The 22,672-nt window shown below is 44.8% G+C and overlaps 1 protein-coding gene across 2 annotated transcripts in view; it reads left to right on the top strand.

The window, feature by feature from the left end:
* LOC140732900 (breakpoint cluster region protein) overlaps nt 1–22,672 on the top strand; it is a 381,893-nt gene that overhangs the window by 328,339 nt on the left and 30,882 nt on the right. For both annotated transcript variants that reach the window (XM_073055571.1, XM_073055572.1), the window contains 2 exons: nt 13,031–13,170; nt 18,807–18,941. In XM_073055571.1, the coding sequence (XP_072911672.1) occupies nt 13,031–13,170; nt 18,807–18,941 (275 nt within the window). The remainder of the gene's footprint in view (nt 1–13,030; nt 13,171–18,806; nt 18,942–22,672) is intronic.

The following is a 22,672-nucleotide window of genomic DNA, read 5'->3' on the forward strand; positions in this document are numbered from 1 at the left end:
GAATGATAATCAGTAGGGTGAGGGAGGGGATAATCAGTGGGAAGGAGGAGGGTGGTAAATCAGTAGAACGATGGTATGTGGATGAGGGAGAAGAGAATCTTGGGATAAGGGAAGGTGGTATTCGGTGTAATGAGTTAGGAGATAAATAGAGGGAGGAGGGAGGATGCTATGTGGGATGAGAGAGGGTGATAATCTGTGGGATGATGGAGGCTGTTAAATCTAGGATGAGAGCACATCCACAGTACAGCTGTAGAAATCCTAATAAAATACAGTGAATGTCTTTTTTGCAATTGCATCAATACATTGGCATCATACATCATCATCAGCAAATTTACTGACCCATCCCTCCACTTCCTCATCCAGGTCATTTATAAAAATCATGAAGAGTAAGGATCCCAGAACAGATCCCTGAGGCACACCACTGGTTACCGACCTCCATGCAGAATATGACCCGTCTACAACCACTCTTTGCCTTCTGTGGGCAAGCCAGTTCTGGATCCACAAATCAATGTCCCCTTAGATCCCATGCCTCCTTACTTTCTCAATAAGCCTTGCATGGGGTACCTTATCAAATGCCTTGCTGAAATCCATATACACTACATCTACTGCTCTATCTTCATCAATGTGTTTAGTCACATCCTCAAAAAATTCAATCAGGCCCATAAGGCACGACCTGCCCTTGACAAAGCCATGCTGACTATTCCTAATCATATTATACCTCTCCAAATGTTCATAAATCCTGCCTCTCAGGATCTTCTCCATCAACTTACCAGCCACTGAATTAAGACTCACTGGTCTGTAATTTCCTGGGCTATCTCTACTTCCTTTCTTGAATAAGGGAACAACATCCGCAACCCTCCAATCCTCCAGAACCTCTCCCGACCCCATTGATGATGCAAAGATCATTGCCAGAGGCTCAGCAATCTCCTCCCTCACCTCCCACAGTAGCCTGGGGTACATCTCAACCAGTCCCGGCAACTTATCCAACTTGATGCTTTCCAAAAGCTCCAGCACATCCTCTTCCTTAATATCTACATGCTCAAGCTTTTCAGTCCACTGCAAGTCATCACTACAATCACCAAGATCCTTTTCCATAGTGAATACTGAAGCAAAGCATTTATTAAGTACCTCTGCTATTTCCTCCGGTTCCATACACACGTTCCCACTGTCACACTTGATAGGTCCTATTCTTTCACATCTTATCGTCTTGCTCTTCACATACTTGTAGAATGCCTTGGGGTTTTCCTTAATCCTGCTTGCCAAAGCCTTCTCTTGGCCCCTTCAGGCTCTCCTAATTTCCTTCTTAAGCTCCTTCCTGTTAGCCTTATAATCTTCTAGATCTCTAACATTACCTAGCTCTTTGAAGCTTTCATAAGCTTTTCTTTTCCTCTTGACTAGATTTATTACAGCCTTTATACATCAGGGTTCCTGTACCCTACCATAACTTCCCTGTCTCATTGGAGCATTCCTATGCAGAACTCCACACAAATATCCCCTGCACAATTGCCACATTTTTTCCATGCCTTTCGCTGAGAACATCTGTTCCCACTAGCTTGTCACACCAGACAGCCAGCCACTCCGGTGTTGTTTGGTTGACGTTGAGCAGGCCAGTGTCAGCTTAATCAGGTGGGAGTGGGCAGTGGCACAGAACGTGTTCAATGTTCTGCACCCTTTTGCCACACTCACAGGATTCACTGGTCTTTAAACCCCACTTCACCATATTGTCTCCCGTCCTACAAACTCCCGCTCTCACTCCGATGAGAGTGCACCCCTTCCGTCTGTCAAACAGTGCCCCCCCGCGGGGTCTGGCCGCATTCCTGTCGGGTCTCGCACTGTGTTTGGTGACGTTCTGGCTTCTGTTTGTTGCCAGAGGTCAATCCTGTATTTTGGGGGGATGTTCCATGCGGTGGTTCCTCCACTGTAGCAAAGCTTTTCCTCGATTTTAGGCAGTTGGAAACTGGCACACGATGATGTAGTGGTTGCTGTGGATCCGAGTTCTGTTTACCTTTTTCAAGTTCCTGCCTGTTAACTTCATAATTCCCCTTCCTATCGCTCTCCAATGCTGTTGTAAAGGAGACAGAATTATGATCACTATCTCCAAAACGCTCTCACACTGAGAGATCTGACACCTGACCAGGTTCATTTCCCAATACCAAATCAAGTACAGCCTCTCCTCTTGTAGGCTTATCTACATACTGTGTCAAGAAACCTTCCTGAACACACCTAACAAACTCCACCCCATCTAAACCCCTCGATCTAGGGAGATGCCAATCGATATTTGGGAAATTAAAATCTCCCATCCCGACAACTCTGTTATTATTACACCTTTCCAGGATCTGTTTCCCTATCTGCTCCTCGATATTCCTGTTACTATTAGGCGGCCTATAAAAAACACCCAGTAAAGTTATTGACCCCTTCCTGTTCCTAACCTCCACCCATAGAGACTCCGTAGACAATCCCACCATGATGTCCACCTTTTCTGCAGCCGTGACACTAACTCTGATCAACAGTGCCACATCCCCAGCTCTTTTGCCTCCCTCCCCGTCCTTTCTGAAACATTTAAAGCCTGGCACTTGAAGTAACCATTCCTGTCCCTGAGCCATCCAAGTCTCTGTAATGGCCACAACATCATAGCTCCAAGTACTGATCCACGCTCTAAGCTCATCTGCTTTGTTCACAATATTCCTTGCATTAAAATAGACACATCTCAGACCATCGGTCTGAGCGCGTCCCTTCTCTATCATCTGCCTATCCTCCCTCACACGCTGTCTCCAAGCTTTCTCTATTTGTGAGCCAACAGCTTCTTCCCCAGTCTCTTCTGTTCAGTTCCCACCTCCCCAACAATTCAAGTTTAAATTCTCCCCAGCAGCCTTAGCAAAACTCCCCGTCAGGATATTGGTCCCCCTGGGATTTAAGTGCAACCCGTCCTTTTTGTACAGGTCACACCTGCCCCAAAAGAGGTCCCAATGATCTAGAAATCTGAATCCCTGCCCTTGCTCCAATCCCTCAGCCACGCATTCATCCTCCACCTCACTCTATTCCTATACTCACTGTCGCGTGGCACAGGCAGTAATCCCGAGATTACTACCTTTGCGGTCCTGCTTCTCAGTTTCTCTCCTAACTCCCTGTAGTCTGTTTTCAGGACCTTTTTCCTACCTATGTCATTGGTACCAATATGTACCACGACCTCTGGCTGTTCTCCCTCCCACTGCAGGATATCGTGGACGCGATCTGAAACATCCCGGACCCTGGCACCTGGGAGGCAAACTACCATCCGAGTTTCTTTCCTGCTTCCATAGAATCGCCTGTCTGATCTCTTACTTATAGAGTCCCCTATCACTACTGCCTTCCTCTTCCTTTCCCTACCCTTCTGATCCACAGGGCCGGACTCTGTGCCAGAGGCACAGCCACTATTGCTTCCCCCAGGTAGGCTGTCTTCCACCCCCCCCCCCCCCCCCCCAACAGTACTCAAACAGGAGTACTTATTGTTAAGGGGGACAACCACAGTATCTAGTATCTGACTCTTCCCCTTCCCTCTCCTGAATGTGACCCATTTGTCTGTCTCCCGTGGCCCTGGTGTGACCACCTGCCTATAACTGCTTTGAACATATAACAAACGCAGTGGATAGAGGGAAACAGATGGACATTGTTTACCTGGATTTCCAGAAGGTGTTCAATAAGGTGCCATATAAAAGACATATCCATAAATATGAACAACACACACAAAATGCTGGTGGAACACAGCAGGCCAGGCAGCATCTATAAGGAGAAGCGCTGTCGACGTTTCGGGCCGAGACCCTTCGTCAGGACTGGCGAATCCATATATCCATAAATATGCACAGAATGGGGGTGATGTATCAGCATGGACAGAGGATTGGCTAACTAATAGAAAGCACAGAGTTGGGATAAATGGGTGTTACTCTGTTTGGTAATCAGTGGTGAGCAGTGATCCTCAGAGGTTGGTGCTGGGCCTACAACATCAATACATTAACAGTCTGGGAGAGGGTCTGAGTGGAGTGTATCTAAGTTTGCTGATGATACTAAATTGAGTAGAAAAGCAAATTGTGTAGAAGATACGGAGAGTCTACAGAGAGATATAGATAGGTTAAGTGAGTAGGCAAAGGTCTGACAGATGGAGCACAATGTTGGTAAATGCAAGGTCATCACCTTGAAAGGAGAAATGGAAGATCAGATTATTATTTAAATGGTAAAAAATTGTTGCATGCTGCTGTGCAGAGGGACGTGGGAGTGTGTCTGCACACATCGCAAAAGGTTGGTTTGCAGGTGCAGCAGGCTATCAAGAAAGCAAATGGGATGTTGGCCTTCATTGCTAGAGGGATTAAATTCAAGAGCCTGGAGGTCATGCTGCAACTGCACAGGGTACTGGTGAGGCCGCACCTGGAGTACTGCGTGCAGTTCTGGTCTCCTTACTTGAGGAAGGATATACAGGTGGCCCCCATTTTTCGAACATTCGCTTTACAACACCTTGCTGTTATGAAAGACCTACATTAGTTACCTGTTTTTGCTAACAGAAGGTGTTCTCACTGTTATGAAAAAAGGCAGCGCACGTCCCAAGCAGCCAAGCTGCTCCCCCGGAACTGCATTCTCGCCGGCATTGCTTAAACACGTGCCTGTGAGCATCTGTGCTTTATGTCGATTTATTTTGTGCATCCGTTAGCAAGATGAGTTCTAAGGTATTGGAAAAGCCTTAAAGTGTGCGTAAGGGTGTTAAACTTAGCATAAAACTAGACATAATAAGCATTTCGATCATGGTGAACGAAGTAAGGACATTGTCCGCACATTGAACCATTCGCACTATTTATACGCAGAGAGAAAGAATCTTGAAAGCTGCCAATGTTACTGTTGGTTCTGCTCGTAACAAAGTGGTCTCTCTTAGTCGCCATCCAATAATGGATAAAATGGAAAGTCTATTGCTTGAATGGATTGATGGGTGTAGAAAGCGTGGTATTCCGTTAAGTTACCTTATACTTAAGGAGAAATCAGTCAGTCTTTTTAATAAGCTGAAACAGAAAGCACTGGACGATGGTGCTGAAAGTGGTATTTAAAGGCAGTCACGGGTGGTTTGATCGGTTTCTGAGGTGAGGGCGGCTTCATAGCTTATAGTTTACTGGAGAGAGTGCTTCGGCTGATACTGAAGCTGCCGAAAAGTTCCCAGCAGAACTGAAGAAAATAATTACAGAAGGTGGTTATTCGTATAAGCAAGTGTTTAACTGTGATGAAACTGCAATTTATTGGAAAAAATTGCTGAGCACCCAATGTCTGACTCAGCCGAACACACCAACATCAGTGTACTCACTGTCTTCCCGATTCTGGTAAGTGAAACTACACTGTACATACATTATTTCTACTTTATATCGGCTGTGTATTTTTATGTGTTATTTGGTATGATTTGGCAGTTTCATACCTTAAAGGTTACTGGAGAATGTGCTTCCAGTGAAACTGCCTCTGCTGCGTAGTGAGATTTTCACTATGCTACCGTGCTGCAATGATTGCAGAAAAATATTTCTACTTTATATAGGCTGTGTATTTATCAGATCATTCCTGCTTTTACTATACGTTACTGTTATTTTAGGTTTTATGTGTTATTTGGCATGATTTGGTAGGTGATTTTTTGGGTCTGAGAACGCTCACAAATTTTTCCCATACAAATAAATGGTAATTGATTCTTCGCTTTACAACATTCCGGCTTACGAACTGTTTCATAGGAACGCTCTACCTTCGGATAGCGGGGGAAACCTGTACTGGCTTTGGAGGCAGTGCAGAGGAGGCTCCCCGGGTTGATTCCAGGGATGAGGGGGTTAGACTATTGAGTTGCCCGAGACTCACCGGAATTCAGAAGAGTGAGAAGAGATCTTATTGAAACATATAGAATGATGAAAGGGATAGATAAGATAGAGGCAGGAAAGTTGTTTACACTGATTGGTGAGACTAGAACTAGGGAACATAGCCTCAAGATTCGGGGGAGTAGATTTAGGATGGAGATGAGGAGGAACTGATTTTCCCAGAGGGTGGTGAATCTGTGGAATTCTGTGCCCAATGAAGCAGTGGAGGCTCCCTCAGTAAATGTATTTAAGTCAAGGTTAGATTGTAGCAGAATTTAGGGTTATGGGGAAAGGGCAGGTAGGTGGAGATGAGTCCATGGCCAGATCAGCCATGATCTTAATGAATGGCGGAGCAGGCCCAACGGGTCAGATGGCCGACTCCTGCCCTATTTCTTATGTTCTTATGAAGCAGTGTCTGCAGAAGGACTGAGACAAATTGAGGGAATGGACAATGAAGTGGCAGATGGTGCTGTTAGGAAGTACATGTTCATACGCTTTAGCAGAAGAAATAAAGGGGCCCACAAAAGCCAGCACCAGAGCCTGGGTCAGCAGCTCCTTCAGCGACTGAAAGGCCTCCTCACATTTTGCATCCCACCTCGGTCCAAAGCGCTCTGATGGGCTAAGAAACTCTCCACCCTCCTGTCCTTTTTACCCCCTCCCTTTCTTCCCCCAGGGAGGGTAACCACGCAGAATCTGATTCAAAGGGTGACTCACTTTCACGAAGCCTTTCACAAACCTCCGATAGTAACCACAGACCCCGAGGAACAAGCGCAGAATACTCACAGTCTGGGGTCTTGGCCAAGTGGTGACCGCCTCGATCTTAGCTGGGTCCGTAGCTACTCCATCCCGTGAGACTATGTGTCCAACATAGCTAACAGACGTTTGGCAGAACTGGCACTTGTCCAGGGAAAGTTTTAACCCTTCAGCTTTCAGGCGGCCCAGCACCTTCAGCAGCCTCGCTCATGTTCTTCCAAGGTGGATCCAAACACTATGAGGTCATCCAGATACAACAATACCTCAAGCAAGTTCGTATCCCCCACAGGTCCAAGTCTACTCCATCCGGCAGTCTACCAACTCTCTCCATTGGCGTCTCCTCTCATCTCTCTCTGGCAAAAGACCGCAAAATTCCCTGCTCCCAGACCCACAAGAAAGAATAACATCCTTCTAATTGGATTGCCCCACATTCCAAAGCCCCGTTAACTCTAGTCGTAACCGAAACATTGCTGCTACAGAGAAACCATTACATTAGCAGTGAAACCTTACAGCACAATACACTGAAAAAACCAGCTCAGCACAGCCCAGCACGTGGAGAGACAGTCTTTGGAAGGCAGTTTGATCAATGCATCACAAAGCCTCAGCATGACATACTTGCTCTTATATTCTAGATCTCTCGAAATGAATGCTAATATTGCATTTGACTTCCGTACCAATAACTCAACTTGCATGTTAACTTTTGGGGAATCCTGCATAAGAACTCCCAAGTCCCTTTGTACCTCTGATTTCTAAAGGAATATGCCTTTATTCCTTCTAACCACCAACTGTTTGACCATACATTTTCCTATAATATATACCTTTTGCAACTTCTTTGCCCATTCTAATTTGTTTAAATCCTTCTGCAGACTCCCTGCTTCCTCAACACTACCTGCCCTCCACCTATCTACGGATCCTCTGCAAACTTGGCCACAGAGCCTTCAATTCCTTCATCCAATTCACTGGCGTATAATGAGAAATGAAGCAGTCCCGACACCGATCCTTGCAGAACACCACTGGTCAGCAGCCAATCAGAAAAGGCCCCCTCTTTCTAAATCTTTGCCTTATGCCAGTAAGCCAACCTTCTATCATCGCTAGAGCTTTCCTGTAATACCATGGGCTCTTATCTTGTTTAACAGCCTCACAGGCAACACCTTGTCAAAGGCCTTATGAAAATCCAAGCAAACAAAATCCACTGATTCTCCTTTGTCTATCCTGCCTGTTAATTCCTCAAAGAATTCCAATGGGTTTGTCAGGCAAGATTTCTTCTGAAGGATACCCAGCTGACTTTGGCCTATTTTATCATATTCCTCCAAGTACGTCAAAACTTCATCCTTATTAATGGACTCCAACATCTTCCCAACCATTGAAGTCAGGCTAACTGGCCTATCATTTCCTTTCTTTTACCTCCCTCTTTTCTTAAAGAGTGAAGTGACATTTGCAATTTTTCAGTCCGCCTGGACCATTCCAGAATCTAGTGATTTTTGAAAGATGACTACTATTGCCTCCACAATCTCTGAGCTACCTCTTTCATAACCAGGGGTGTAGTCCATCTGCTTCAAATGTTAATTTACCTTCAGGCCTTTCACTTTCTCCTTAATAATAGCAACTAAACAGCTTTCTGCTCCTTGACCATCTAGAATCTCTAACATACTGCTGCTGTCTTCTAAGTGAAATACTTATTAAGTTAGTCCATTATTTCTTTGTCTCTCATTACTTCATAATTTTCCAGTGGTCTGATATCCACTCTTGTATATAGGCATTTTATTACTAGTTTAATTAGTTTGGCCTGTTCCTGTGCTGTACTGTTCAATATTTACACATAATGTGATGGTTGTCTGGAACGAGCTGCCAGAGGATGTAGTGGACACAAGTACAAATACTACGTCTGAAAGGCATTTAGTTGGGAAGGCGTAATGCAGTAAAAGGATTAACGTAAATAGGCATCACAATCAGCACAGATGAGCTAAGTTGAAAAGGCCTGTTTCTGTACAAAAAGTTTCTCAAAATGGGGAATTCTAATTTTCCAAAAATTGATTGGGATTGCCGTAGATGGGGTGGAATTCGTAACGCGCATCAACATGTAGAGTTCCACAATGGAGAAGCTGAATCTGTGTGAACTAGTCACACCAGTTCACTGTTACCTGATGTCAGACTTCCAATATAACTCGGAGTCCTGCCATGTGCAGAAGTTCACTGATGACACGGCCATAGTGGGGTGTGTCAGGAATGGACAGGAGGAGGAGTATAGGAAACTGATACAGGACTTTGTGATATGGTGCAACTCAAACTACCTGCGTCTCAATATCACCAAGACCAAGGAGATGGTGGTGGACTTTAGGAGATCTAGGCCTCATATGGAGCCAGTGATCATTAATGGAGAATGTGTGGAGCAGGTTAAGACCTACAAGTATCTGGGAGTACAGTTAGACGAGAAGCTAGACTGGACTGCCAACACAGATGTCTTGTGCAGGAAGGCACAGAGGCGACTGTACTTCCTTAGAAGGTTGGCGTCATTCAATGTCTGTAGTGAGATGCTGAAGATGTTCTATAGGTCAGTTGTGGAGAGCGCCCTCTTCTTTGTGGTGGCATGTTGGGGAGGAAGCATTAAGAAGAGGGACGCCTCACGTCTTAATAAGCTGGTAAGGAAGGCGGGCTCTGTCGTGGGCAAAGTACTGGAGAGTTTAACATCGGTAGCTGAGCGAAGGGCGCTGAGTAGGCTACGGTCAATTATGGAAAACTCTGAACATCCTCTACATAGCACCATCCAGAGACAGAGAAGCAGTTTCAGCGACAGGTTACTATCGATGCAATGCTCCTCAGACAGGATGAAGAGGTCAATACTCCCCAATGCCATTAGGCTTTACAATTCAACCGCCAGGACTTAAGAACTTTTTAAAGCTATTATTAATGCTTTTTGAGATAGTGATTTAGATGCATATCATATTTTTTTACTGAGTTAAGTATTGTATGTTATTAGTTTTGCTACAACAAGTGTATGGGACATTGGAAAAAAAGTTGAATTTCCCCATGGGGATGAATAAAGTATCTATCTATCTATCTATCTATAAGGCTTCGTCAAATGAAGCAGGTGGCAGTTGCAAGTCTGAAATAAGAAGTAGTGCAAATTTCATTTTGATAGTACAGACTGGTTTTAAAACTGGCAATGAACTCCATGAGTACCATGTTTAAGCCCATTTCCCAGACCGCAGACCCTGCACCTTCTTTTGTACTTTCCATTTAGTCCATTTTAAGTCCAAGTCCCAACCGCGTCTTGTAATTTTTTAATGCTTTTACTTAAATCTTTAAAATAAATATGGAATTGTTGTATAAATATAAATTTGTTTAAAGTACAGGTTTCCCCCGCTATTCGAAGGTAGAGCGTTCCTATGAAACGGTTTGTAAGCCGGAATGTCATAAAGTGAAGAAGCAATTACCATTTATTTATGTGGGAAAAATTTGTGAGCATTCACAGACCCAAAAAATCACCTACCAAATCATGCCAAATAGCACATAAAACCTAAAATAACAGTAAAATATAGTGAAAGCAGGAATGATCTGATAAATACACAGCCTATATAAAGTAGGAATACTTTTCTGCAATTATTGCAGCACTGTCCGCCGCAGCGAAATCTCACACAAGCGCTCTCTGCAGCACTCGCAGCAGAAACACACGGCGCAAGTGCTCCCGGCAGAAACACACGGTGCAAGTGCTCCCGGCAGAAACACACGGTGCAAGTGCTCCCGGCAGAAACACACAGCGCAAGTGCTCCTGGCAGAAACACACGGCGCAAGTGCTCCTGGCAAAAACACACAGCGCAAGTGCTCCCGGCAGAAACACACGGTGCAAACACTCCCGGCAGAAACACACGGCGCAAGTGCTCCCGGCAGAAACACACGGTGCAAACACTCCCGGCAGAAACACACGGCGCAAGTGCTCCCGGCAGAAACACACGGCGCAAGTGCTCCCGGCAGAAACACACGGCGCAAGTGCTCCCGGCAGAAACACACGGCGCAAGTGCTCCCGGCAGAAACACACGGCGCAAGTGCTCCCGGCAGAAACACACGGTGCAAGTGCTCCCGGCAGAAACACACGGCGCAAGTGCTCCCGGCAGAAACACACGGCGCAAGTGCTCCCGGCAGAAACACACGGCGCAAGTGCTCCCGGCAGAAACACACGGTGCAAACACTCCCGGCAGAAACACACGGCGCAAGTGCTCCCGGCAGAAACACACGGTGCAAACACTCCCGGCAGAAACACACGGCGCAAGTGCTCCCGGCAGAAACACACGGCGCAAGTGCTCCCGGCAGAAACACACGGCGCAAGTGCTCCCGGCAGAAACACACGGCGCAAGTGCTCCCGGCAGAAACACACGGTGCAAACACTCCCGGCAGAAACACACGGTGCAAGTGCTCCCGGCAGAAACACACGGCGCAAGTGCTCCCGGCAGAAACACACGGCGCAAGTGCTCCCGGCAGAAACACACGGTGCAAACACTCCCGGCAGAAACACACGGTGCAAGCGCTCCCGGCAGAAACACACGGCGCAAGTGCTCCCGGCAGAAACACACGGCGCAAGTGCTCCCGGCAGAAACACACGGTGCAAACACTCCCGGCAGAAACACACGGTGCAAGTGCTCCCGGCAGAAACACACGGCGCAAGTGCTCCCGGCAGAAACACACGGCGCAAGTGCTCCCGGCAGAAACACACGGCGCAAGTGCTCCCGGCAGAAACACACGGTGCAAACACTCCCGGCAGAAACACACGGCGCAAGTGCTCCCGGCAGAAACACACGGCGCAAGTGCTCCCGGCAGAAACACACGGCGCAAGTGCTCCCGGCAGAAACACACGGCGCAAGTGCTCCCGGCAGAAACACACGGTGCAAACACTCCCGGCAGAAACACACGGTGCAAGTGCTCCCGGCAGAAACACACGGCGCAAGTGCTCCCGGCAGAAACACACGGCGCAAGTGCTCCCGGCAGAAACACACGGTGCAAACACTCCCGGCAGAAACACACGGTGCAAGTGCTCCCGGCAGAAACACACGGCGCAAGCGCTCCCGGCAGAAACACTCTTTCCAGTAACCTTTAAGCTATGAAGCTACCCAATAATACATAAAAATACACAGTCTATATAAAGTAGAAATAATGTATGTACAGTGTAGTTTCACTTATCGGAATCGGGAAGACAGTGAGCACACTGATGATGGTGTGTTAGGCTGAGTTGTCGGAGGTTGGGGTGGCGGGAGGTAGAGGAGACTGGGGTGTCATCTCATCGTCGTCTGTTTCCATCACGGCAGGCAGGTTATCTTCTGTTCAATGTCTGCCTGCCTCGACGTCGAAGGTCGAGTTTCATCGTCTGCTGTGAATGATGTGGAATGCTTGAAAAACGACAGTATGCTTGACTGCTTAGCTTCGCGCATTTTTCTATCATGCAGTTCATTGTAAGCACTCAAACCATCCTGCAAATATGCCCTAAACCTACGTACCCTTTCAAAATTGAAGTCATACTTTTCTGCAATCATTGCAGCGTTGTCAATCGCAGCGAAAATCTCACGAAATTGCTTCCCGTTCAGTTCCTGGACGTCTTCACTTTCTGCGTTCGGTTTCAATTGTTATCCTTTCCTCTTCATCAGCTCTTCATCTGTCAGTTCTTGGACATGGGATGCCAAAACCTTCAACATCATCTTCGTCAACTTCCACAAACCGTTAGCTAAACTCATTATATTGTTACTTTGTTCACCACAATCGAAACGCTTTATTATGTCTAGTTTTATGCTAAATGTAACACCCTTATGCGCTCTTTTAGGCTTTTCCGATACCTTAGAACTCACCTTGCTAACGGATGCACAATATAAATCGACATAAAGCACAGATGCTCACGGGCTCGTGTTTAAGTGATGCCGGCGAGAATGTAGTTCCGGGGGAGGAACTTGGCTGCTTGGCGTGCACTGCCTTTTTTCCTAACAGCGGAAACACCTTCTGTTAGCGAAAACAGGTAACTAATGTAGGTCTTTCGTAACAGCCAATTGACGTAAAGCGAACATTTGAAAAACGGGACACCTGTAATCGAACAAAATAATGCATAACTTAGAGTAGTAAAATCATACATTATATAGCAGCTTTAAAGAATTACTTTGAAGTGCCATCAATATTGGCAGATGTTAGTTTGTGCACAGCTTTGGGATAAACAACCAAATAATGTCTTTTTGACTGTGAATTATGGAATCACAATTAGCCAATAACAATCAGATTCATAAATAATCAATTTTTTCTTTAGCTACCCAGTAACCTTGTGAAAAGAAAGAAGCTTTTATAGATGACTCTGCAGGTTCATTTGCTCCAGATATCACATAATTTTGGGTCTCCTGAAATCTTTCAGTTGTAAATGTAACAGACGGTGATGTTTGGGTTCAGACAATGTTTTGTTTCACCAGGCGAGAAAGGTCCAAAGTGCCTTACATAGTACGACAGTGTGTGGAGGAGATTGAGAGGCGTGGAATGGAGGAAGTCGGAATCTATCGAGTATCGGGAGTTGCCACAGACATTCAAACCCTCAAAGCTTCCTTCGATGCTAGTAAGTATTCAGGAATTGTAAGGAACAACTTGTGGCTATATAATGTAATTACACACGATCCTAGCTGCTTGAATTTAAAATATTTCGATAATAAGCCTACAGTTTGATTTCTGTGCACTCATGGAGATTGATCTTCTGTGAAATAAACTCTGTAAGTAATGAAGTGGAGAACAGGGCATCTGAGCAGAATGGTCCATGCTGTATTACTGTAAACAAAATGCTGACATATCCGAAACAATTTCTATCTCTGATTCTGTCAGCGGAAATATAACAATGCTTCACAATAAAGACTTAACTGTGAGATGGATGAAAGGGCTAGAAATAATGGCTCTAAGTGTAGGTAAACGGAATCATGAGATGGAGTAACATGTTTAGCAGTGAAAATAAGGATGTGGAAAGACTTTAGAGACAGGGATGGAAATGGATGATGGGCACTGTCTTTCTGTTGATTGTAAATGAGATTAAAAATATTGTGTGGACTCAAACACAACGCTGCATAAGGCCATAAGACATAGGAGCAGAGTTAGGCCATCTGGCCCATCGAGTCTGCTCTGCTATTCAATCGTGGCTGATCCTTTTTTAAAACTCCTCCTCAACCCCAGTTCCCAGACTTTTCCCAGTAACCTTTGATGCCATGTCCAATCAAGAACCTATCAACCTCTGCCTTAAATACACCCAACGACCCGGCCTCCACAGCTGCATGTGGCAATAAATTCCACAAATTCACCACCCTTTGGCTAAAGAAATTTCTCCGCATCTCTGTTTTGAAAGGGTGTCCCTCTATCCTGAGGCTGTGCCCTCTTGTCCTAGACTCTCCCACCATGGGAAACATCCTTTCCATATCTACTCTGTCTAGGCCTTTCAACATTCGAAAGATTTCAATGAAATCCCCCCTCATCCTTCTGAATTCCAGTGAGTACAGACCCAGAGCCATCAAATGTTCCCCATATGATAACCCTTTCATTCCTGGAATCATCCTTGTGAACCTCCTCTGGACCCTCTCCAAAGCCAGCACATCTCTTCTAAGATGAGGGGCCCAAAACTGTTCACAATACTCAAGGTGAGGCCTCACCAGTGCCTTATAAAGCCTCAGTCTCACATCCTTGCTCTTGTATTCTGGACCTTTTAAATGAATGCTAACATGGCATTTGCCTTCCGCACCACAGACTCTACCTTTAGGTTGTTCTGCATAAGGGCTTCCAAGTCTCTCTGTATCTCAGATTCCTGGATCTTCTCCCCGTTTAGAAAAGAGTCCGCACATTTATCTGTACTACCAAAGTACAGGGCCGTGCATTTTCCAATATTGTATTTCATTTGCCACTTTCTTGCCCATTCTCCTAATCTGTCTAAATCCTTCTGCATCCTATCTGTTTCCTCAACACTATCTGACCCTCCACCAATCTTCGTATTGTTACGTACCCCATGACGGGTTAAAAGAACCAGCAGAAATGGAACACACCTGGAGTCTGGTTTTGCTATAAACAAAACACTATTTATTAGTGTCTACGTAATATAGTAATAAAACCAGATAAATCAAACAGGTTAGCAGGGTTTATGCATATAAGTGTGTAAACATAAAACCCCAAACTTCTTCCAGCTTAGGTGGTAAATGATACAGTCTTATGATGGTATGTGAGAAAGTTCAGTTCAATGCACAAGGATGCTGTTGGTGATAAGAGAGAGAGATTTGTAATCCAGAGGCCTATGTTGTGAGAAGGCAATTATGTCGATATTGCACAGATTCCAGGACAGCAATACAAAATAACAATAGCAGTAGGTTTTATCTCCGAAGCTGTTCCACTCCACACGACTATCACCGACAGTGAACTTCAACGAATATCCTTTCAACACAAGTGGTACCACACCTGAATTCAGCTACGGGACATCTCAAAATGGTGGCCACAGGATACTTGAACAGAATCCACGTATGGATTATCACAAACAGTAGCTTATCACAAAGGGGACCCTCTTCAAGGGAACCACCACTCAGGCAAGGGTTGACACACCGGTAGATTCCACAAGGTTACCCCAACCACACAACGTGATAGCCACTTATCCAGTTCCACGACATACAAAATAACTCCAACAGTGATTTGCCACAGTGAAATACCACACCCAAAGGGTAAACACACACGTGGTATTCACAAAGGTTTTCCCGTCACCAGAGAACCCACTCCTGTGGATTAACTAAGTGACAATTGCACTTCCATAGCCGAATGGAAACAAACTCACCTTTACGGGCTACTTAGAGAGAGAGTCCAAACAGTGATCTCTTTGTCATTAGGTTTCTTCTGTTCCAAAACTTCCTCTCCTCTCTTCTCTTCCCTTCCTGCAAACTTGTTCCAGTCGCAGAACTTGTGAGAGTCATTTATCAATACTCAGGATCGATCTCAACTCACCCCTTTGGGCTACTGAAAGTTTAAACCGGTGACCGACTCACTGGTGTCTTCCGTTGACCGAATCCATCTCGACTCTGAGTTGTGAGTGTCTGTGTGTCCTTGTAAATTCAAAACAAGCCGCAGAAAAATGTAAACAAGCTGCAGGGAAACCATAACATCGATTGTCCATCAAATAACTCCACCTCTCTTCGCCATAGCAACTCAGAAGCAGGCATACAGTAGAAATCCCATAGAGCAAAAGTCAGTCTCATTTTCCCGGTGTTTTAAAGTGACAGTCCACAGAAAAAGTGCACTCTAGGGGTACATAACAGTATCATCTGCAATCTTGGCAACAAAGACATCTATTCCATCATTTAAATCATTGATATACAGCATAAAAAGAAGCGGTCCCAACACCGACCCTTGCGGAACAACACTAGTCACTGGCAGCCAACCAGAAAAGGATCCTTTTATTCCCACTGGCTGCCTTCTGACCTGCAACAGCTTTTGATTCAGTGCCAATCATTCTATTTTCCCAGAGAATTCTGCGCCATGATCCCGACTGCAGTTTACATACTGCATGTCAAGATATCACTTGATGTATTGACTGCCATGTTTAAGAACAAGAAACAGCCTGAACTGGTGCCTTTCACATCCTTTTCAATTCCAGACTCAACCTGAATCAGGGCTTGAATGCCATCACCTCCTAAAAAGCAAAACCAAACAACGTAAACTCTCCCAGAGTTCAACGGTTATGCTTGTTTTGACTAGAGAACTTTCATGAATCTTCACAGCCCCTGATGACTGTGATTTCAGTCTCTGAGGCCGATGTAAGAGCATCCTTCAAGAGGGTGAATCCCTCTGGCCCAGACTCATACCTAGCTGAGTACTGAAGACCCCCTGTGCTAATTAACTGGCTGGAGTGTATACAGACATCTTCAACCTCTTGCTTTGGCAATCTAAGGTACTCACCTGCTTCAAGCAATCTTCATACCAGTGGCCAAGAAGAACGTGGTAGCCTGCCTCAATGATTAACTTACATCCACTGTGGTGAAGTGCTTTGAGGGATTGGTCCTGCCTGAGGAGTGGCCTGGAGCCACTCCAATTTGCCTGCCGTCAACACCAGGTTGACAGCAGATGGCATTTCATTGACCCTTCACTCAGCTGTGGGACACCTGGACAGTACAGATGCACACATCGGAATGCTCTTCATCGACTACAGCTCAGCATTCAACACTATCATTTCCTTGAAGCTAATTACTAAGCTCCAAGACCTAGGCCTCGGTACCTCCTTATGCAACTGGATCCTCAGTTTCCATTGGCAACAACATCTCCTCCACAGTCACCATCAATACAGGGGCACCACAAAACTGTATGCTTAGACCCTCACTTTATTTCTATAACTTTGTGGCTAAGTACAGCTCCTGGTTGCGTTTCAGACATGTTTCTCGGTCCTGATGGGATTTTGCACCCACTCTCTCCAAGGAAAGCCGCCTCAGTTTCACCGTGACTGTGCCTTGCGCGGGGGCCACGATTCCAGGACAGTCCGGGAAAAATCCCCTATTTTTCAGGTCTTCCATCACCTCTGATGCGTTACGGTAGATGACTTGTCCAGTACCAAAAAACACTCGAAGTTTGGCTGGGTAAAGAGCCCCTTTTCTTTAAGCGCTTTTCTGATGGTGGAGTAAGCCTTTCTTTTCATAAGTATTTCGGTCAGGTAGTCTTGATCAAAAAGTACTCTTCCCATCATAATAAGTATCTCTTTTTTTTTCAAGCGGAGCGAAGCACCAACTCTTTAATTTTATACTCCTGAAAGTAGATGACCACGGGCCTTGGGTTAGAACCTTGTGGTGGTTTGGATCCAAAAGATCGATGGCAGCATTGTATGCCGAGGGCAACATCGGGAAGGGGCAGCTCTGTTTTAATAAATTTTTCCAGGAATTTCTGTATGTTGTCTCTTTCCACCCCCTTGGAAGTTGCATGGATACGTATGTTATTCCTGCGTGAAAGCGCCTCCAGGTTAATTAGTCGAGCTTGAATGATCTCCTGAAGTTCCAGTGCGTGGAAAGAACCTCCCCAGCCTCGGCCTTCCATTCCTCCACTTCTGTCACCCTTTGCTCCATACCTCTGCCCGTTTTAAATCACCAACAATAGCATTCAATTTCTGGTTAATTTCTTCTCTGAAATCCACCAGTTCCTTCTTTAGAAAACCCAAGGTATCACTCAGTTCTTTTTTCATATCTGCGCCTGTATTTCGGCCATGATGTTCGCATGAACAGCCTCCGTATCCTCGTGTTCAGCTTGGTTCCTAGTGCTGACGTCGGTGTCCTCACCGTCAGTCGGTATTTTATCGCTTGTCTTCGGGTTTTGTTGCGTATTTCCTCTTGTCTTTCTTTTGATTTCCCCCTTTCATGTTACAAGACTCACTCTTCTATTTAAATAGCCGTTTCTTATTTTGAGGGAAATAAGACCATCTGCGCCATACCAGAAGTCAGCTAAGTACAGCTCCACTGCCATATTTAAATTTGCTGACGACGCCACTGTTGTTGAACGAATCGAAGTGGTGACATAACAGTGTATAGGAAAGAGCAAATTGAACATCTGATTGAATAGTGCTACAGCACTAACCTCTCACTCAATGTCAGCAAAAGCCAAGTGCTGACTATTGACTACAGGAGGGAAAAACCGGGGATCCATGAGCCAGTCCTCATTAAGGAACTGGAAGTGGAGAGAGTCAACTTTAAATTCCTTGGCATTATCATATCAGAAGATTTGTCCTGGGACCAACACATAAGTGCCATCATAAAGAAGGTACAACAGTATCTCTACTTTCTTAGAAGTCTCCTATGTCCGTACGGAGGATTGTCTTTTTACCTGAACTCCGTAACCCGTCAACTATATGGTTTATTACCAGGGTAACCTTGAAATATTCACCTTGAATATTCCTTCCTTAAATTCTCTGCAATGATGCTATTTTTTGTGTTCTGCAGTCGCTTGTTGAACGTGACCTACGTTTTCTGGTTCTATTTCAGATTTCCAGCATCTACAGTTTATTGATTGGCGGATTGTTTATCCTTCTTTTATTTATCCATTGTCAAGCTATTTCCCTATCTTCTCCTTAATCATTAACAGGACACGTCAAGGGTATAGATTGATGTTTATTTAATGTTGCCTTGTGCCCATCTCTGTTCAGTTCATGCATTCGTGTTCAGGTTAGTTGTTGTCTTTAACTGTATTTAAATATGTCATCTATTACAGATAATAAAGATGTCTCTGTGATGATGAGTGAAATGGATGTTAATGCCATTGCGGGAACATTAAAGCTTTATTTCCGAGAGCTGCCAGAGCCTCTTTTCACAGATGAGCTGTACCCTAACTTCGCTGAGGGAATTGGTAAGTCACAAGGAATGCTTTCTTCTTGTCTTACAAAAACTGATTTCTGACAATGTTGTTCTATTTTGATTGATAAGAAAACAACAAGGTATACAGTCGACTTGGGGCAATGAAAACAGGAGGCCCTTCAGGAGTGTAGAGAGTGCAGGCAGCAGCTTAAAGTCAGAGGCAAAGGGGAGCCATTAAATGTCACTTGCAGATAAGATTAAGGAAAATACAAAAGCATTATATAAGTATTAAAAGCAGTTTAATACTTACGTCAGCCCCAACTCCCAATTCCGCTTGCACCTCAGATTTTAGAATTTCCTCTTCATTTAGAAAATAGTCTACTCTTTTATTTCTTCCACCACAGTACATGCCCAGACACTTCTCGACACTGATTTCCATCTGACACTTTTTTTGCTCAATCTCCTGGACTAAGTCCTTCTGTAGCCTCTTCACTTCCTCAAAATCAATTCTTGCCCCATCAGCTATCTTCATATCATCTGCAACCTTGGCCACAAAGCCATCAATTTTGTCATCCAAGTCATTGATATATAACATAAAAAGAAGTGGTCCCAACGCAGATCCCTGTGGAACACCATTAATCACTGGAAGCCACTTTATTTGGGTTCTTAACTTGTTAGGCAGCCTCCTATATGGCAGCTTGTCAAAGTCTTTTTGAAAATCCAAGTACACAACATCCACCGGTCCTCCTTTGTATCCTGCTTATTATTTCTTCAAAGAATTCCAACATATTTGCAGGCAAGGTTTTCTCTTGAGGCCAGACTAACTGACCTCTCATTTCCTTTCTTCTGTCTCTCTCCCTTCTTGAAGAGTACAGTGAAGTTTGCAATTTTCCATTCCTCCAGAACCATGCCAGAATCAATTGATTCTGAAAAGATCATTGCTAATGCCTCCACAGTCTCTTCAGCCATGTCTTTGAGATCCCTATGGTGTACACCATCTGGTCCAGGTGACTTATCTACCTTCGATCCTTTCAGTTTTCCAAGTTCAGCCTTCTCCCTTGTAATGGCAACTTCACACACTTCTTTTCCTGACATTTTGAACTTCTGGCACACTGCTAGTGTCTTCCACAGTGAAGACGGATGCAAAATACTTATTCAGTTTGTCTGCCATTTCCTTGTCCCCAATTACCACATCTCCAGCATAATTTTCTATATCTATTCTCGCCTCTCTTTCGCACTTTTATATATCTGAAGAAACTTTAGGTATCCTCTTCAATATTATTAGCTAGCTTAAGTTGCAGGAGGTGAGTAGCTGGGTGACTGTCAGGGGAAATGGAAATGTGAATAGGCAGTTAGCACAGAGAACCCCGTGGCCATTCCCCTCAATAGTAAGTATACCACTTTGTGAACTGTTGAAGGGGATGACCTCCCGGGGAATGCCACAGAGACCGGGTTCCTGGCACTGAGCGTGGGTCCATGGTGCAAGACAGGAAAGAGGGAGAAGAGAGGAGTGGTAGTAATAGGGGACTCAATAGTCAGAGGAAAAAGACAGGAGAGTCTGTGGATTTGAAAAAGACACCAGAATGGTATGTTGCCTCCCAGGTATCAGGGTCAGGTACGTCTTGAATCGTGTCGACAGCATTTTGGAGAGGGAGGGAGAGCAGCCAGATGTCTCAGTACATATTGGTACCAATGACGTAGGAAGGAAGAGAAAAGAGCTCCTGAAGAGAGAATTTTAAAAATAGGTAGAAAGCTGAGAAGAGAAGCAGGACCTCCAGGGTAGTAATCTCCGGATTGCTGCCTGTGCCACGTGTCAGTGAGGGTAGGAACAGGATGATTTGGCAGATTAATGTCTGGCTGAGAAGCTGGTGCAGGGGGCAGTGCTTCAGGCTCTAGGTTCATTGGGCTCTCTTCTTGGGAAAGTGTGACCTGTTCAAAAGTGACGGGTTGCACCTGAACCCGAGGGGGACCAATATTCTTGTGGGCAGGTTTGTTAGAGCTGTTGGGAAGGGTTTAAACTAACTTGGCAGTGGGGTGGGAACAGGGGTGAAGGGACTCAGGATAGGATGGATGGTATAAAAGCAAAGATAGCGTGCAGTCAGACTGTCAGGAAGGGCAGACCAGTGATAGGACAGAACTGCAACCAATGGGGTGAGTGTCACTCAAAGTGACATTTCTCAATGCATGGAATATAATGTTGCACTGTTACAGATCATCAGGTATGATGTTGTAGCCATCAGTGAATCATGACTGAAGGATGGTTGTCGTTCAGAGCTGATGTAGTATCAGAGGGATAGGAAGATGGGCAGAAGGGGTGGTGTGGCTCTGCTGGTAAAGAATGGAATCAACCAGTAGAAAGATGTGACATAGGATCGGAAGGTGTTGAATACTTGTGCACTGAGTTTAGAAACTGCAAGGGTAAAAGAACTCTGACAGCAGTTACATACAGGCCTCCCAACAGTAGCTGGGATATGGACCACAGAGCACAACTGGAAATAGAAAAGGTGTGTCAAAAGGGCAAAGTTGTGATAGTTATGGGAGATTTTAATATGCAGGTTGATTGGGAAAATCGGGTTGGTAATGGATTTTAAGAGAGTGAGTTTGTTGAATGCCTACAATATAGTTTTTTAGAGCAGTATGTCATTGAGCCTACTACAGGATCAGATGTACTGGACTGGGTCATTATGTAAAAAACTGGTGGCGATTAGGGAGCTTAATGTAAAGGAACCCTCAGGAGACAGTGATCACAAAATGATTGAGTTCAACTTAAAATCTGATAGTGAGAAAATAAAGTCTGACATAGCAGTATTTCAGTGGAGTAAGGGAAATTACAGTGGTATGAGAGAGGAGATGGCCAGAGTAAATTGGAAGGAGATGCTGGCAGAGTTTCTGGGAAAGACGAGGAAGGTGCAGGATACATGTATTCGAAAAACAAAGAAATACTGAAATGGCAAAATAGTACAACCGTGGCTGGCAAGGGGAGTCAAAGCTAGTGTAAAAGCAAAAGAGAGGGCTTACAACAAAGCAAAAATTAGTGAGAGACTGAGAATTGATAGATAGATAGATACTTTATTCATCCCCATGGGGAAATTCAACTTTTTTCCAATGTCCCATACACTTGTTGTAGCAAAACTAATTACATTGGGAAACCTTTGCAAAACCTACAGAGAGCAACTAAAAAAAAATTAGGAGGGAAAAGATGAAATATGAAAACAAGCTAGCAAACAATATCAAAGTGGATAGAAAAAGCTTTTTCAAGTATGTAAAAAACAAAAGAGAGATGAGAGTGGATACAGAACCTCTAGAAAATGAGGCCAAATGAATAATGACGAGATAATAAGAACAAGGGCATGGCAGATGAACTAAATTAGTATTTTGAATCAGTCTTCACCGTGGAAGACACTAGCAGTGTGCCAGTTGTTGAGGGGTGTGAAGGAAGAGAAGTGTGTGTAGTTACTATTACAAGGGAGAAGGTGCTCAAAAAGCTGAAAGACCTCGGGGTACATAACACGAGATAATGGCACTCTAGGAAAGAGGTAGCAGTAGAGATTGTGGAGACACTAGAAATGATCTTTCAGCTTTACAAGGAGTTTGCCTGGATTGGAGAGCATGCCTTATGAAAATATGTTGAGTGAACTTAGCCTCTTCTCCTTGGAGTGATGTAAGGTGATGTAAGAGGTGTATAAGATGACAAAAGGCATTGATCGTGTGGAAGCGATGCTTTGTCCCAGGGCAGAAATGGGTAACATGAAGAGGCATAGTTTTAAGGTGCTTGGAAGTAGG

Source organism: Hemitrygon akajei, chromosome 9, assembly GCF_048418815.1.
Source record: "Hemitrygon akajei chromosome 9, sHemAka1.3, whole genome shotgun sequence".
NCBI lineage: Eukaryota > Metazoa > Chordata > Chondrichthyes > Myliobatiformes > Dasyatidae > Hemitrygon > Hemitrygon akajei.